A 17639-nucleotide genomic window follows, 5' to 3' on the forward strand; every position below is an offset into this window, starting at 1 on the left:
AGAGTTGATTCTCACCAGTAGGCAAATAAAAATAGTTAAAAACTTGCATAATTTTGAGATCTGAATAATTCGACGCAACTGATTCGATAAGCTCACGTTTAATATACTTCTAAAATCTGCTTTTTACATCAAGTGTAGAAATTTTTACGAAGTATTGTAGAGCGTATATTAAACGGATGCTATCAGATAATCTTCTTTCTCTTCTTGCATACGTTTATCACAAAAATGGCCCGACCAAAAGAGTTTGAATGCCCCCCAAAGTTACACTCTTGATTAAAATCTCTTATAGCAATGATTGCAACTGAATCGAGAAAATTGGTAAAAAATATATTTGTTTTAAATTTAAGCATACAATATAGTGTGCTAAAAATATTTGTATTTCTTGGGCCCAAGAGTCAAAGGTGCAAGAAAGTTGCATTTAAATATTATTTTTTAAAATTGAACGTTTTGATACATAATTTTTCGGACAAACAGCTCTTAAAAATTATTAAATAAAAATGGTTTAAGATTTACTGTTCTTACAAAAATTTTATTATTCTTTTGAAATAATTTTGTACGTTGAGATTTACTACATGGGCACCTCGCCCTTGTTCTTCATTGGGGCGGTTTGCCTGGAATTCATAAACAATAATAAAAGCCGTAAGTATAAATTTAATTAATTCTCACTTGTGGCAGTGGAGAGCGGTCCCAATTAAAAAGAGGACACATCCTACCCCAAGCAATGTCCAGCGGACGTTGTCTACGAGGCTGATCTTGTTGACAAATATGTCCTTCAAAAAGTCGGTATTCTCCTTATTCAGCTCCAAGGCTTCGTCCACCCAGAATAAGGGGAGGACCGCCTCTGGCAGATCTTTAGTGATGTTCACGCATCGTAACGGCTTGATCATCAGGTTGAACTGCACCCTGCGGCCTGCACGAAGGGGGGCGCCAGTGTTCTGCATTCAATTTGTCGCCGTTTGAATTTATTTTTTATAACTAAAAACTTAATTACCGTTTCCACATCGAGGAACATCTGATGTTTTTCCTTGTCAGGTTTAAGATTTTCAACCATTTGTTCGTATTGCGGAGCCCCATAGAAGTGAGGCAAGGAAAAAATCACAGGTGATTCTGTAAAATATTCCGTTATTAAGTTTTGTGAAAATCTTGCACTGTCACTATTTTATATACCGGCCAAGAACAGGTTTAAATCGAGAATTTATTCTCAAATCTAAAATTATTTACGTGATACCGCTCATGACAAGGCCACTCGAATATTGAAGAGAAGTTAAAGTCTTACTGTAACAATTTGTTAAATCATTGGCGCCATCCTTGAGGCACGCACCATTCGGAGGACAGTAGCAGTAATTTTCCGGCATGGAAGACACGTTGCCTAATTGCACGGGGTCTACTACATACCGGTGGCCATCTATACCCGAGTGGCCGATTTTCTGGTCGTAGGTCATGTAAAGGCTCCTGGAAATAGGATTTGCATATATTCACATCATGATATAACTCTTTTAAAGGAATCGAAGATGAATTTTATGCAAGTTGTATTAACTCAAGGTACGGCGGCACAGCATCCAAGATTAATACATGCTCGCAATATAGTTAATAATTTTTATCATTTTTATTTTAAATCAAAGAGTCATGAAAAAGTTGCTGAACAGTAAACGATGAATGAACGAGAGGGAATTTATATCAAACTGCGATTTATGCAGTAAAATGATTTTAAATGCCATTGGGAAATTTGCATCCGTGTAAAAGGGAAATATAGAAACAAGTTAATTTTTTGCAAAATAAGGAATTTTGGATAAAATCAAGATTTATGGAATTTATGATTTTCTTTTATCAATGCTCATTGAAATTTTCATTTTCTTTTATGCAGCATTTCATATGAAAAATGTTGTTCTCTATTTGTAATTATTATTAAGTGACAATTAAGTTTCCACAAATTCACTTAATTAACGAAAATACATTATTTTTATATTTTCAAGACAATTATCTGTTAATGAGTCGGTCATTACAAATTTATGAACTACCCTGATAATATAGAGTTGCACAATAATAACTATCTATTAAATGAAAATAAAGCTTTCAGTTAAGTCAAATTTCTTACTCCCTCAATCGAAAAGATAAAAATGTATACCTGCACAAATCTGTTGAATATACGTTGATTTTGGTTTCCTCGTTCAAAAAGGGCGGAAAAATTGTGGCATCGCTTCCTCTGATAGTGTTACACTCATCCCCAGACCAAAATTGCAAGGTTGAGTTGTGTTCCCACTCGACAATCTGTCCGAGTTTACTCACGTCCGACTTGCCAGTCATAACCTTAAAGTGGCCATCGGTTTTTCCATTTTTCTGTATTTTATGGGCAAAATTAGTACTCTCTTCTCATTAATTTAATGTTAAACGTTCTTACATGGTTGAAGAACGAGTATAAAAGGTTTTCGCTCTTCTCGTCATATCGGATAAAAGGTGGCAACAATCCTTTGTGAGCTGCTTCTTTCAGCATGTTGCAAATTATAAACCACACAATTTCAACTTTGGTACTACCCTGGCACCTTATGACCGTTCCGTCAAAGAAAAGGTCGCGAACCTTAACTTTCGTAAAGACGGAAGTGGCATTGTCAAAAAAGTATCCAAAGGCTGTTGAAAACATGTCAATTGCTATCGCCGAATTTAGAATTTCAGGAGCCAAAAGCATGCCCTAATTTAGAATTTTAAAATTTAGACACAATTAACAAAATGGCACAAAATAATTAATACCCATAAAGCCGAATTGAGCACCGTGACTTCATCGTCTTCACTCAAATTGGGTGACAGCTCCGGAACGAACTCGTAGAATGTTCTCTGCTCAAACTCCACGAAATGTCCATCTTCGCTGAATATAATGTTTTCCTTTGTTCTGTTCAGGCTGCGAAAACACAATAATGGGAGATAATTCAGATGGTTTAAAAGGGTAAACAATAAACACCCTACTGGTAAGTATACGGGCCAATTTCTTTCATTTTTGGTTTGGCGCCGTTTGAATGGACCTCAACTGAGTTCTCCACTTCCCAAATGTACACCTTGAATTCTATGGGCTGGGGCAATTGTTTCCACAGCTTATAGGAGGTGCTGTCGTTCGCAAGGACTACATTCTGCAGCAGAAAATCACGATTTACCACAAATTAGTCCATTTAAAAAGTCTTAAAGTCTGTAAGTTTTAAAGACTTAAAAATTAGCGGAAAAAACGAAGGGGAATTCTCAAAATTAAACTTCATGTACATTTCAAATTATACATATAATTTGAAATATAATTTCCAGTTGTTCAGACGTTTCAATCAGACTTATATTGAGCCTAAAAAAACAACTAACCTTTGTGATTTTATCCTCGATCATGGACGGGAGCAGGCCCCATCCAAAAATGCCGCCAACCGCAACGAGGATAGCTCCTAAACCGGCTATCCAGCCACCGATGTTGCGAACCATGTTGATGCCTAACTGGCCCAAGTGGTAATGTTCCTTTTATACTTCAACACTAGCTTATATAATTATTTGAAATCAGGCATGCCACTGCTGTCGCATTCCCCTAAAAGATATTTTTAATGTCTCATTTAAAATGAATTAAGTGAAAATATTGTACGTAAAATCGTTAAGAATTATCTCTTGCGGTCTTAGGTGGATATTGATGGTTGTTTATCTCTACGGTTAATTAACTAAATGGCTCTCATAAAAACAAAAGGCAAATAAGTCATAAAATAAATGAATACAAATTTAAAATTAACACAACGTAGTTGCTTTCATTAATTTTCTTTACTTAACAGTGTAGAATAACATAAAAGATTAATTGTTTTGGAAACATTTTTCTGGCGTTTTAGATTGTAGGTTGGTGTTTAATTTTTAGTCTTGAGTCTCATTATCTATGTTGAACAAAACCTGAAGTGTGTCAAAAATTCTTATTTCTCAACTTGCACGCTGATTTCTTCAAATATCTGTGAAATTTTTAACATATTTTGTAACTACCTGACACTGAAAATCAGCTAAATACGAACAAGAACCAGCCAATTAATAAAAAGCATACAAAGAGAGGCTATTAAATGTATTAATCCTTATAAGGGCTGACGACCCTATTGAAAAATGAAAACATATATTTTTTAAATTTCAGTATTTGCAAAATGTAGAAGTTACAGCAAATGTTTTTATAATTAAGAGATTGAAGGAGGGATTTGAATTTAAACAGAACAATTATAGCTAAGTAAATATATTTCTTCGTCAACAAAATATCACAGAAGTGGCCAGATCACGAATGCATGTGCACCAAAGAAAGCCACACTCGCATATTTAATTTCTTTAACAAATCATAATCAATATTATTTGCATTGAATCGTTACCTTGCCCAGAAAAAGTGATATTATACTGCTCTTAAAGAATAACAAACGTGCTAAATGTAATCGACATATTATTTTGATATCATGAGTGGTAAAAAATCAAAATCTTTTTTTAAAAAAGCGTTAAGTAACAAAAAAAATATTTAACTAGATGTAACTTTTTATTAAAACAGATTGGGATTGGGTATACATAGACACCATCTGCTTCTTGTGCTTCATGGTGGTGATTTTCCTGAAATGCATCCGCAGTAATAAAAGCCGTAAGTGTAAATTGAATTAATTCTCACTTGTGGCAGTGGAGAGCGGCCTCAACCAAAAAGAGGACGCATCCTACCCCAAGCAATGTCCAGCGGATGGTGTCCACAATGCTGAGCTTGCTGAGCACTAAATCCTTCAAACTATCAGTTCTCTCCTCATCCAGTTCAAAGTATTCGTCCACCCAGAACAAGGGCAAAACCACCTCTGGCAGATTTTTGGTGTTACTGGGTGATCGGATCGGCTTGATCATCAGGTTAAATTGCGCCCTCCGACTGGAGCGAAGGGGAACGCCAAATTTCTAAATTTAGATCGGTGTTTGAAATTGTCGATTGATGTTATCAAATACAAATTACCGTTTCGATATCCAAAAACATCTGATGTTCTTCCTTGTTAGGTTTAAGATTTTCGACCATTTGTTCATATTGCGGAGCCCCATAGAGGTGAGGCATGGAAAAAATCACAGGTGCTTCTGTAAATTGTTCAGTTATTTTATAAATTGATGTTTTGGAATATTTAACTTTCCAAATATAAAAAACTTTCGTCTGCTGCTTTTAGGCAACCCAGGGCAGCTTTTAATATTAATTACAATTTTGATCACTTTACAAATTACGGAAAAATGTAGCTTTCTGAAAATGGTCTGTTTTCAATTAATTAGCTTTTACCCACTGAAAATGACATATCATTGGTAAATTGCCATAAGTATATAAATAGAAATTTCATCAGGTTGCAAACAAACTAGAATTTAAAAATTAAAAGTCAATATCCCTTGATGATGAATAAACTTTGTTCACAATTTGGCAGGCTACTCGGATTTAAAGTAAGATATACATTATGTCTGGGATCTTACTGTAACAAGATGTCAGATCCAGGACGCCCTCCTTGAGGCACGCACCATTCGAAGGACAGTAGCAGTAATTTTCCGGCATGGAAGACACGTTGCCTAATTGCACGGGGTCCACCACGTAGCGGTAGCCATCTACACCTGTGTGATTAATTTCCTTTTCGTAGGTCATGTAAAGGCTCCTAGAAATTGAATTTGCATTGTACACACAGTAAAAACTCTCAATATCTGAAAGGAAAAAGTATGAATGTTATGCACGCTGCCTCAACCGGAGGTATGACGACGGCACAGTATCCGAGATTCACGCATACGCGCGATGTTACCAATTGGTTCGGTGAACTAATTTTTATCAATGAACATGCGAGTAACCCACTTTTAATATAACCGATTACTGTAAATTATGTTTTGAATGCAGTTCATTAGTACATAATTTTTATAATCGTCTTTTTTATTTGTCCACTAATTTTTGGTTAAATATTTCACTTTTTAAATTCAAAAACCAAAAAAATTAGTTCTGGTTAAAGTGATCTTGAAACGTTGCTAGTCATAGTAAGAATATGCGATATATCCATTTTAAGAAAAGTAAGCTGCTCTCAAACCTGATTCTTACTCCCCCATTTTTACAAATCAATCAGGAATAAAGGCATCGTACTTGCACAAATCAGTTGAGTACACGAAGATTTGGCTTTTCTTGTCCAAAAAGGGTGGGAAAAATGTGGCATCGCTTCCTCTGATAGTGTTGCACTCATCACCAGACCAAAATTGCAGGGTTGAGTTGTGCTCCCACTCGACAATCTGTCCAAGTTTACTCACGTCCGATTTGCCAGTCATCACCTTAAAGTGGCCATCGGTATTTCCATTTTTCTGTATTTTATAGGCAACATTAGTCTTCTTTCCTCTCACCAATTTAATTTCAAATGTTTTTACATGGTTCAAGAATGAGTAGAAATAGTTGTCGTTTTTCTCGTCGTACCGGATGAAAGGTGTCAATAGTCCTATTTTGTAATTTTCAGCCATTTTTCCGCAAATAACCTCCCAAAAAATGTTTTCATGATTTTCCTTACATTTGATCATCATTCCGTCAAATAGAAGGTCGCGAACCTTGATTTTCGTGAAGACGGAAGCGTAATCGCCAAACAAGTCTTCATATGCAACACTCATCGCGGATATTCCCCACATGTCGTCCACGATATCAGCAGCAAGAACCAGGCCCTGTTTTGAGAATGGTATTAAATATAATGCTATATCAAGCAGAAAATTAAAAAAAATTTACCATCGTAGCCGAATTGAGCACCGTGACTTCGTCATCTTCACTAAAAGAGGGACCTGAGAGCTCTGGACTGAACTTGTAGAATGTCCTCTGCTCGTACTCGACGAAATTTCCATCTTCACTGAATTTTATGTTTTCCTTTGCTCTGTTAAGGCTGAAAATCCAATATTAGATTATTAAATTCAGTTGTTGGAAAAGATATTAAGCAATAAACACCCTACAGGTAAGTATATGGGCCAGTTTCTTTCATTTTAGGTTTGGCGCCGTTTGATTGGACTTCATCTGGGTTCTCCACTTCCCAAATATACACCTTGAATTCCACGGGTTGAGACAGTTTGTTCCAGAACTTATAGGAGGTGCTGTCTTTTGCAAGAACTACATTCTGCAGCAGAAAATCAATATTAGAATCTCAAATTTTCTTTTAAACTACAATTTTTTATGACTCAAAAGTAAATTATTTATTTACTCGCTTTCAATTTCAAGAACCTTAATTTTAAACTGCGATCTTGCGACAAAATGTTTTTTACTTAATGCGATCACTGCCACGCAAAACACTATATTTTGGATATTATAATTAAGTTATATGCAGAAGATTGAAGCAGAATTGCTCTGCTGTGTAGTATTTGAATATTAAAATTAGGTCTGAAAAACCTGACCTTAATGATTTCATCCTCAATCATGTACGGGAGAAGGACCCATCCAAAAACGACGCCAACCGTAACGAGGATAGCTCCTAAACCGGCTATCCAGCCACCGATGTTACAAGCCATGTTGATGCCTAACTGGCCCAAGTTGTAATGTTCATGTTTCACTTTCATACTGGTTTATAGAATTAGTTGAAATGAGGCATGCTACTAACTACTGTTGCATACCCCTAAAGATATTTTAATGTCTCGTTTAAAATATGAATCAGGTGAAAATGTTATACTTACAGTCGTTACTAACATTTCTCTTGCGGTCTTAGGTGGCTATTGATGATCGTTTAAATTCTCTCTGATTAATTTAAACTTAATAGCTGCCGTAATAACAAAAGGCAAGTGTCGTTTAATTTAATAAGACGCAGTTGCTTTCATAATTTTTTTAATTAACAGGTACAATAACATTAACAGATTAATTAATTTGGACACCATTTTTTCTTCGTCAACAAAGTATCATCACAGAAGTGGCCAGACCACGAGGGTAAGCATGTGCACCAAAGAAATAAGCCACTCACACTTAATTTCTTTAACAAATCATAATCAGTATTATTTGAGTTGAATCGTTTTAGCTTGCCCAGCAAAAAGGTGATGTTATACTGATCTTTAAGCATATCAAACGTGTTAAATATGTAATCGAAATATTATTTTGATATCAAGAGTGTCAGAAGCATAAACACAAAAAACGTTTTTAAAAAACCTTATTAAAAAGATTTTCAACAAGAGAGTGTTTGCTACTGACATATATTCCTAACAACCATACAAATATTGCTCTTTGTAAATGATAAGGTATTGTTTTATTTTCCTTGTTATATTGTTGGCAGTAAGTGGAGAGTTAACTAGCAAGCAATACAGAGCTGTTTTAGTGTTCCTTACAATTACAAGTGCATCTACAATGATTACATACTATTCAATTGTCTACAAATTACGTGCTAGGTATCAATTAACAAGTAGATATTCCTTTTTTTCTTTTCGAATAATTTAAAAAGGTTAGGATTTACGACATGGACTCCAATTCTGTCTGCTCCTTGGGCTTCTTGTGGGAGATTCGCCTATAAATCATACACAGTTAAAAATCGTACGGTTATACATCATACTAATGGTTACCTTTTGGAGTGAAGAAAAGCACCAATCAAAAACAGCACACATCCTACCCCAATCAATACCCAGCGGACGGTGTCCACAAAGCTGAGCTTGCTGACCACTAAACCCTTCAAACTATCGGCTGTCTCCTCATCCAGTTCAAAGTATTCGTCCGCCCAGAACAAGGGTAAAACCACCTGTGGCAGATTTTTGGTGACCGCGGCACCTCGGATCGACTTGATCATCAGGTTAAATTGCGCCCTCCGGCTGGCACGAAGTGGAACGCCGGATTTCTAAATTTATATCGGTGTTTGGAATTTTCGTTTAATGATATTAAATTCAAATAATCACTGTTTCGACATCCAGGTACATCTGATGCTCTTCTTTGTTGGGTTTAAGATTTTCAACCATTTGTTCGTAATGCGGAGCCCCATAGAAGTGAGGCATGGAAAAAATCACAGGCGCTTCTGTAAATTGTTCAGTTTAATATTTTTTTTTAATAATTCGATATTTTGGGATCTTGAAATTTCCAAATCAGAAAATAGCTATTGGCTTCTGCTTCTCGGCTGCCGGCTGCCTAGGGCAGCTATTATAAATTACAAATTTGATCAATTTACTATTTACGGAAAAAGTTAGAAAGAGTTTATTTAGCTTTATGCAAATCATCTGTTTGAAATCAAATATTTTTTATCTACTTAAAATACCATCATCATATCATCGGTAAAATTCCAAAAATAAAATATTTTTCATCAGGTGAAACCAACTGATTTTAAAAATTTCAAGCCATTATCCCTTGGTGATGAATACTCCTCGTTAACAGTTAGATGGGCTACTCAGGAATGTAAGAGATGTTTGAAATCTTACTGTAACAAGATGTCAGATCCAAGACGCCCTCCTTGAGACATGCACCAAACGAAGGACAGTAGCAGTAATTTTCCGGCATGGAAGACACGTTGCCTAATTGCACGGGGTCCACCACGTAGCGGTAGCCATCTACACCTGTGTGATTAATTTCCTTTTCGTAGGTCATGTAAAGGCTCCTAGAAATTGAATTTGCATTGTACACACATTATTAACTCTCATTATCTGAAAGGAAAAAGTATGAATGTTAAGCACGTACGCTGCCTCAACCGGAGGTATGGCGGCACAGTATCCGAGTTACACACAGGCGCGCGATGTTACCAATTGGTCCAGTTAACAATTTGTCATCAATAAACATGCGAGACCCCCACTTGATATTACGGATTAATGTTAATTTTGTACCAAAAATGAAGCTTGATTACTGCTTTGACGAAAAATCAAGGGCTCTCCGTATTATCTTCATAGAACAAAATATTTCCCACATCAAAACGAAAGTAATTAGTGATCTTGAATGATTATGATTACTATAGCCATAGTAAACTATTCAATAATTCTATTAAAAGGAAAGTAAGCCCACATTCCAGTCTCTAATTCCCACAATTTTATAAATAAAACGGGAAAGGCATCATACTTGCATAAATCAGTTGAGTGCACGTAGATTTTACTTTTCTCGTCCAAAAAGGGTGGGAAAATAGTGGCGTCGCTTCCTCTGATAGTATTGCACTCATCCCCATACCAAAATTGCAGGGTTGAGTTGTGCTCCCACTCGACAATCTGTCCAAGTTTACTCACGTCCGATTTGCCAGTCATCACCTTAAAGTGGCCATCGGTTTTTCCATTTTTCTGTATTTTATGGGCAACATTAGTCCTCTTTCCTCTCGCCAATTTAATTTCAAATGTTTTTACATGGTTCAAGAATGAGTAGAAATAGTTGTCGTTTTTCTCGTCGTACCGAATGAAAGGTGTTAGCAATCCTATTTTGTAATTATTAGCCAAGGCATTGCAAACCCCATACCAATACACGTCTTCATATTTTTCCTTACATCTGATCATCAATCCGTCAAATAGAAGGTCGCGAACCTTGATTTTCGTGAAGACGGAAGTGTAGTCGTCAAACAAGGAACTGTAGGCGGTACCCATCGCAATTAATCCTGATTCATCGTTCAAGATGTCAGAAGCAAGAAAGAGGCCCTATTTTGAGACAGGTATTAAAATTTTAGTATAAAATCAAGCAGAAAATACTATACAAATTTACCATCATAGCCGAATTAAGCACCGTGACGTCATCATCTTCACTCAAAGAGGGACCTGACCGATTCGGACTGAACTCGTAGAATGTTCTCTGCTGAAACTCCACGAAATTTCCATCTTCACTGAATTTTATGTTTTCCTTTGTTCTGTTCAGACTGCGAAAACACAATAATGGAAGATAATTAAGATGTTTTAAAAGGGTAAACAATTAACACCCTACAGGTAAGTATACGGGCCAGTTTCTTTCATTTTAGGTTTAGCGCCGTTTGATTGGACCTCATCTGGGTTCTCCACTTCCCAGATGTACACCTTGAATTCTATGGGCTGGGGCAATTGTTTCCAGAGCTTATAAGAGGTGCTGTCGTTTGAAAGGACTACATTCTGCAGCAGAAAATCAGGATTAACAAAATATCATTGAAACTAGTTTGCATAACAAATAGTTATTTAACTGCGCGTTCCAATAACTGGCAATAGAGGAGAAAAGCCAAAGGGCTTTTTAGATTAAAATATTTTTTTAATTTGCTAGCCTTGCAAGAAATTTGTTATTTTGAATAGCATTGTTTGATTATCCAGAAGTGTGAAGACGAATGAAATTGAACCTGAATAACAACTAACCTTAGTGATTTCATCCTCAATCATGGATGGGAGCAGGCCCCATCCAAAAACGGCACCAACTGCAACGAGTATAGCTCCTACAGCGGCCAACCAGCCACCGATGTTGCAAGCCATGTCGATGTCTAACTGGCCAAAGTGGTAATAATGTTCATCGGTCACTTCAACTCACTGTGGTTTGAACAATTTATAGAAGCAGTTGAAAACAGGGTAATTAGGCACGCCACTGTTGCTTTCACCTAAAAGATATTTTGACTATGTCTATCTCGTTTAATATAAAAATTAGGTGAAATATTATTCTTTAATGTCATATTGAATATTTTTTGGTGTCTTACCGTGGTTACTGATGGTCATTTATTACCTCTCAGGTTAATTTAAGCTTGATGGTTGTTATTTAAACAAAGAGTAAATGTAGTTAAAATGAATTCAACTTAGTTGTTTCCATCAATTTATAAGAGGTTACAGTATACAAAAACAATAGAACAATTGATCTGGTGTTAAGGAAAGTAAAACTTTTCTTAATTTCAATCTCGAGTCTAACTATTTTTAACGAAAACCAACAGTGTGTATCAAAATCTTCTTCCTCATTTTGCACACTGGAGTGGAAATTATTTGGTTAATATTTTTATGTATATATTTTAATGACATTAAAAAACAACACAAGGGCAGCCCGTGCCGAAGTTTTTCCGGCTGGTGCTTCTTGGCAATTCAATCCTTATTATTTACATGTAATGAGTTTACAATAATTTGTATTTATTTATGTTTTTTACTCTCGCAATTAATGAGTCATAAATGCATACATAATTGTATCATAGTCAAAATCAATAGCATGTGAGAAACGCACTTCATGCAAAAAAGTTAGCTAAGACCTTGTCCAGAAGGACAAAGCCGAAGTGGGCCCAGACTAGTAAAATGCAAAAAGGAAAAAGACGCCATGAAAAAATCACTCTTTGAAAGAAAATTATCTCTTTTTATTTTATAAAAAACCTCTTTACTGCTGTTCAAGTTTATTTGTACAAATGAAAATTGCGTAACCACCAAATTAGGTTTTATTTTATACTCTACAAGTAGACTAATATTTTCTTCTGCAAAATATTAATTTTACTGCAGGTTGTATAGATTTATCTTGCAATCCTAGTCATTCCTTGCGATCTAGACCAATTTTCGCCATTTTTTAGATTTCCTGATTGTGATTTTGACTCGAGAAACAAACTGTAAAAACGAATGTGAAAAAGCAAACAAAATAAGTCTACCTAAAAAGGTAGCGTGTGTGAGTTTAAATATTTTTATGACTGCATTGTGAAAAAATCTGAGACTAGAATGGTAGATTTGAAAAAAGAATCGATTTAAATTTTAGGATTTGCGAAGCGTAGTAGTGAGAGGAACTTTTTTATTTGTCAGAGATTGCTAGAACAATTGAAGTTAAAATAGATCGAAAGCAATTTTAATAAATTTCCTCTTCAACACACCATCACAAAAGCCAGTATATGCGTGCGCAACAAAAAGAGCCACTACTTCACTAGTTTTATTTTTCTTTTATTTATTGGATCAGACAAAGATGAAGACTATATATTTATAGAAAAAAGAATGAATACATTTATTTAAAATAGAAAAGGGTAAATACAAAAAAATTTCATTCATTAATTCTTCCAAGTCGTCGGTTGTTTCCTGCAGTCATATTATATCTTAAAATTTAGTCCTTGGAGAGCGAGAAGCAGTCGGGTCGGAAGGGTAGTTAAAATCGCAAGGTTTTGTTTTTTTTTGTCTGAGATGGGGAGGAAGGGAGAGAGAAAGATAAGTGCATTATTTGCGAAGCGGGCTATCTACTTTGTTAGGTATAGCATTTTAACTCTTTGGGACTTAAAACACGGTTTGAAAGCAGATGTCATGGAAATGAGAAGAATATGAACCTCGGTGGTATTCAAAAACTAATCGATAAAGTGGAGTTTTTGGTCGGTTATTTGCGGCTGCTGGGTCGGTAGTTTGCCAAAAAAGTATCCTATAATAAATACTCTTGAGTGTTAAACAAATGTCAGATTTTTTTAAAAAGAAAGTGTAAAAAACATATTTTTGCAAGTGAACTTTTCTAGACAGCTGTGATTTTTTAATGATAAGCAACTTTTGGTTTCAATAATCTATTTACTTATTAAAATATAATTTTTTATTAAAGAAGGTCGGGCACATGGACGCCTGCTTCTTGTGCTTCGTGGGGGTGGTTTGCCTGGAATGCATCCGCATTAATAAAAGCAGTAAGTTTAAATTTAATTAATTCTCACTTGTGGCAGTGGAGAGCGGTCCCAATCAAAAAGAGGATGCATCCTACCCCAAGCAATGTCCAGCGGATGGTGTCTACGAGGTTGATACTGTTGACCACTAAATATTTCCAAAAGTCGGTGTTCTCCTCATTCAGGTCAAAGGATTCGTCCACCCAGAACAAGGGTAAAATCGCCCCTGGCAGATTTTTAGGCATAGATATCCATCGGATTGGCTTGATCATGAGGTTATATTGCACTCGGCGGACGGCACGGAGGACAGCGCCAGAGTTCTACGTTCAATTAGTCAGCATCAGATTTTCTTATTTCTTTAAAGTTAAATTACTGTTTCGACATCCAGGTACGTCTGATGCTCTTCTTTGTTTGGTTTAAGATTTTCAACCAATTGTTCGTATTGCGGAGCCCCATAGAAGTGAGGCATGGAAAAAATCACAGGTGCTTCTGTAAATTGTTCAGTTATTTTTTAAGGTATGGAATTTTAGAAACTTTTAAGTGTAGCCAAATCTGAAAAAAATTGTATGCTGTTGCTTCACAGCTCCCTAGGGCTGCTTTGATTAATTTAAATTTTGATCAATTTACACGTAACGGAAAAATTAGAAGAGGTCATTAAGTTGTGTAAAAATCATCTGCTTTTAATTAGTTATTTTTATCCACTGAAAATAGCATGATTATAGTATTGTTAAGAAAAGGAATTTTCAACAGGCGCAAACAAACTTGATTTTAAAAATTTCAAGTCATTATTCCTTGATGATGAATAAACTTGGTTCATAATATGACAGCCTACGCGGGTTTAAAGAAATATGTTTGAGATCTTACTGTAACAAGGTGATAAATCATTGACGCCCTCCTTGAGGCACGCACCATTCGAAGGACAGTAGCAGTAATTTTCCGGCACGGAAGACACGTTGCCTAATTGCACGGGGTCCACCACGTAGCGGTAACCATTTACGCCCTTGTGTTCGATTTCCTTGTCGTAGGTCAGGTAAAGGCTCCTGGAATAAGGGTTTGAATAACACATCATAATTCAACCTCAGATGGAATACAGACAGCTCATGAATTAGAGCCGCAACTATAGTTGATGAGCAAGGACGTTTCTCGTGAAATATGAAAAATATAAAGCTCTGCTAAAAACCGGGGAAGCTGAATTTAATTTGTTTTGACTTATAATAATTTCACTCTATCAAATTAGGGAAAGTGAATGCTATTTAGCATTAAGCATTATGCACGCTGCCTTGACTGAGTGTTCGGCGGCACAGTATCTGAGATACACACAGGAGCATTAGGCAAATTAAGTGCGTGACACTATGCAATCAAAGAAATTTGAGCCCGCTTGATATAAAAGCGATAGATACGAATAAATATTTCGATTTGAAATGGTGTTTGACCTTTCCTTCAACAAAATCAAGACCAACGAGTTTGTTACATTCCTCGACAAAAGGATAGTGTTGTATATATGAGCTTTTAATTTTTATGGCGGTGAGTTAAACCAAAGGGAATGGAAGTGGCGGGACTAACAACATTTAGTCCATTTTGTCCACTCCGATTGTTATTCAGCACTGAGTACACGGAAGTTTCAAGCGATCGCCGATTCATAATTTTCCGCGACTTAATATCCTTTGCTAACTGTGCTAGTACACGAATTTATTGGAGGTAAAGTACGGCTGATCTGAGGCATAAAGAAGCCAAATCAGCTGCTGTACAGAGAGCGTGCTATTTTTTTCCTTACAGAATTCCAGTTAGAGCTATATCCATCCTGATTTTATCCGCGCAGAGCTGAGCTTTCCAATAATTTTAAATGTCATAAAAATACCTGGGTTTGCATTTATTTCTTTTTCTGTTCTTAATAAAGCGTGATTTGTTATCTTAAATATTGCCAGATTTTTTCAGTATTGTAATTGGTATTTAAATACTTCTATTTTTGTATTCAAAACAAAATAGTTAATGTATATTAAGTCAAATTTGATCTTTACATTTGAAGAAAAGTAGGCTTACGCACTTCTGCAAAATCAATCGAAAATCTTACCTGCACAAATCGGTTGAATACACGTAAATTTTGCTCTCTTCGTCCAAAAAGGGTGGGAAAATAGTGGCGTCGCTTCCTCTGATAGTGTTGCACTCATCCCCAGACCAAAATTGCAAGGTTGAGTTGTGTTCCCACTCGACAATCTGCCCGAGTTTACTCACGTCTGACTTGCCTGTCATCACCTTAAAGTGGCCATCGGTTTTTCCATTTCTCTGTTTTTTTTATGGCCAAAATTAGTCCTCTCCTCTCACTAGATTAATTTAATGTTTAAAGTTCTTACGTGGCCAAAGTACGAGTAGTAATAGTTTTCACTATTCTCATCGTATCGATAGAAAGGTGCCAACAATCCTTTTTTGCGAGTTATAGCCATTCCTTCGCAAGCTCTTTCAATTAATTTACTTGAATCGTCAATGCCGTCACATTTGATGATAATTCCGTCAAATAAAAGGTCACGAACCTTTGTTTTCAGAAAGACGGAACTGGGAGCGCCAAATAAAAAGTAGCCGTATATCACCTTTATCCCATCTATTCCCCACAACCAGTCCTTGATATCACCTTCAAACAATGTGCTCTATTTTCAAATTTTGAGAAAGTAATTAAAAAATTAAATACCATATCAAACAGAAAAATAGAAAATTATACCATTAAAGCCGAATTAAGCACCGTGACTTCATCATCTTCACTCAAATTGGGACCTGAGAGCTCTGGACTGAACTCGTAGAATGTTCTCTGCTCAAACTCAACGAAATTTCCATCTTCGCTGAATTTAATATTTTCCTTTGCTCTGTTGAGGCTGAAAAAAATAGATGAAAAAATTCAGATGTCGGGAAAGAGTAAGCAATTAACACCCTACAGGTAAGTATACGGGCCGGCTTCTTTCATTTTAGGCTTTTCGCCGTATAATAGGACCCTGTCTGGGTTCTCCACTTCCCAAATGTACACCTTGAATTCCACGGGCTGGGGCAGTTTGTTCCAGAACTTATAGGAGGTGCTCTTGTTTGTAAGCACTACGTTCTGCAGCAGGAAATCCAGAATTACAAAGTATATTTAACTATATTTAATACAAAAAAGCAATATCTTGATTGCACGTTTTAATAAAAGCCGAAGGGGTTGAAGACCAAAATTATTTTCTTAATTTCGTCCTGGTCCCGGTAAAACTGCGCAACGTTCAACAAACACCCAAATTTTCATTGTCGAATTGATTGTTGACCTTTTCTTGCAACAAGGAAATTCGTGTTTGGTTGTAGAAAGTTGCGCAATTCTACCGGGACCAGGACTATTAGAAACATTAGAGCGAGTCAAGGTGAAGACACGATACTTAAAGAAAGTTCTGGGGATCTCTAAATACCCTAAATACAATAGATCGCGTTTCGTACATGAACAGTGGCCAAAGACTTGAACTTTTTTGTTACAGATCTAAAAGTGAAATATAATCTTACTGAGACTGATACTTATAAGAAGTTTTGTGACATAAAGATTGAAAACGGACTTTTGATTTGTGATGCATTTTAAGAAACACAAACAATGTTAAATGGGAACTGGAGGGTACCAAATTTTGAGGATAGACATGTATTTACTCACTTGATTTACATCCCATGGATATCACTACTTGTTATGTTCAATTCAGATGTATCATTATGAACCCCAGGATATATTTTTAAATGTAGATTTTGTGGTGAACAGTGGGAAAAGTATCATATTTTTAAATGTTTAACAAAAAGAATTAGTTTAAGAGAAGCAGAGTTGTAAAAATTGATTGTAGGATAAGTGTCGCATGCATATATATGCGTTTAATAATAAATTCATTCGTTAATTAGACTGCCTCTATTTTGAATATCATTTTTCCGGTTGTTCAAATGTGGGAATCGGACTTAAATTGAGCCTGAAAATCAACTAACCTTTGTGATTTCATCCTCGATCATGGACGGGAACAAGCCCCATCCTAAAACGCCACCAACCGCAACGAGGATACCTCCTAACCCGGCTAACCAGCCACCGATGTTGAAAGCCATGTTGATGTCAAAGTGGTTTGTCCGCCGCCAACTTCAATACTGGCTTGATCCTTATATACTTGAAAACGAGGTGATCAGGCGCACCTTCTTTAAATGAACATCAACAGGTGT

The 17639-nt window shown here is 36.1% G+C and overlaps 4 protein-coding genes across 4 annotated transcripts; all 4 read right to left on the minus strand.

Annotated features, from left to right (window-relative positions):
* Positions 1-568: 568 nt before the first annotated feature.
* Positions 569-7488, minus strand: LOC135945350 (sensory neuron membrane protein 2-like). Its single transcript, XM_065492979.1, has 9 exons — positions 7375-7488; positions 6940-7100; positions 6722-6872; positions 6376-6660; positions 2126-2337; positions 1229-1452; positions 992-1107; positions 667-935; positions 569-611 (listed from the first exon to the last, which is right to left on the minus strand). Exons 1-9 carry the CDS (start codon positions 7486-7488, stop codon positions 569-571), a joined length of 1575 nt encoding a protein of 524 aa, XP_065349051.1.
* On the minus strand, positions 4618-5642 carry LOC135946746 (sensory neuron membrane protein 2-like). The gene is made up of 3 exons (XM_065495102.1): positions 5455-5642; positions 4961-5076; positions 4618-4905 (listed from the first exon to the last, which is right to left on the minus strand). Exons 1-3 carry the CDS (start codon positions 5618-5620, stop codon positions 4633-4635), a joined length of 555 nt encoding a protein of 184 aa, XP_065351174.1. The 5' UTR covers positions 5621-5642; the 3' UTR covers positions 4618-4632.
* Positions 7489-8315: 827 nt separating the features above from the next.
* LOC135945221 (sensory neuron membrane protein 2-like) lies at positions 8316-17543 on the minus strand. The gene is made up of 9 exons (XM_065492755.1): positions 17415-17543; positions 10829-10989; positions 10613-10763; positions 10264-10548; positions 9989-10200; positions 9361-9536; positions 8848-8963; positions 8521-8789; positions 8316-8465 (listed from the first exon to the last, which is right to left on the minus strand). The coding sequence occupies exons 1-9, from the start codon at positions 17526-17528 to the stop codon at positions 8411-8413; spliced, it is 1539 nt and encodes a 512-aa protein (XP_065348827.1). The 5' UTR covers positions 17529-17543; the 3' UTR covers positions 8316-8410.
* On the minus strand, positions 13353-17023 carry LOC135945087 (platelet glycoprotein 4-like). The gene is made up of 8 exons (XM_065492499.1): positions 17006-17023; positions 16370-16530; positions 16159-16309; positions 15517-15728; positions 14287-14485; positions 13819-13938; positions 13497-13765; positions 13353-13441 (listed from the first exon to the last, which is right to left on the minus strand). The coding sequence occupies exons 1-8, from the start codon at positions 17021-17023 to the stop codon at positions 13360-13362; spliced, it is 1212 nt and encodes a 403-aa protein (XP_065348571.1). The 3' UTR covers positions 13353-13359.
* Positions 17544-17639: the final 96 nt, after the last annotated feature.

This window comes from Cloeon dipterum, chromosome X (genome assembly GCF_949628265.1).
Source record: "Cloeon dipterum chromosome X, ieCloDipt1.1, whole genome shotgun sequence".
NCBI lineage: Eukaryota > Metazoa > Arthropoda > Insecta > Ephemeroptera > Baetidae > Cloeon > Cloeon dipterum.

Coding starts and splice junctions, on each gene's coding strand:
- LOC135945221 (XM_065492755.1), bottom strand. CDS start 17,528: ATGGCTTTCAACATCGGTGGCTGGTTAGCCGGGTTAGGAGGTATCCTC. Junction 10,990..17,414: donor TCGAGGATGAAATCACAAAG/GTTAGTTGATTT, acceptor TTTCTGCTGCAG/AATGTAGTCCTTTCAAACGA. Junction 10,201..10,263: donor TCTACTCATTCTTGAACCAT/GTAAAAACATTT, acceptor CATAAAATACAG/AAAAATGGAAAAACCGATGG.
- LOC135945087 (XM_065492499.1), bottom strand. Junction 14,486..15,516: donor TATTCAACCGATTTGTGCAG/GTAAGATTTTCG, acceptor CCCTTATTCCAG/GAGCCTTTACCTGACCTACG. Junction 13,939..14,286: donor AGATCTCAAACATATTTCTT/TAAACCCGCGTA, acceptor ACTGAACAATTT/ACAGAAGCACCTGTGATTTT.
- LOC135945350 (XM_065492979.1), bottom strand. CDS start 7,488: ATGGCTTGTAACATCGGTGGCTGGATAGCCGGTTTAGGAGCTATCCTC. Junction 7,101..7,374: donor TTGAGGATGAAATCATTAAG/GTCAGGTTTTTC, acceptor TTTCTGCTGCAG/AATGTAGTTCTTGCAAAAGA. Junction 1,108..1,228: donor GAGTGGCCTTGTCATGAGCG/GTATCACGTAAA, acceptor AATATTTTACAG/AATCACCTGTGATTTTTTCC.
- LOC135946746 (XM_065495102.1), bottom strand. CDS start 5,620: ATGACCTACGAAAAGGAAATTAATCACACAGGTGTAGATGGCTACCGC. Junction 5,077..5,454: donor GGATCTGACATCTTGTTACA/GTAAGATCCCAG, acceptor AACAATTTACAG/AAGCACCTGTGATTTTTTCC. Junction 4,906..4,960: donor TGTTTTTGGATATCGAAACG/GTAATTTGTATT, acceptor ATCTAAATTTAG/AAATTTGGCGTTCCCCTTCG.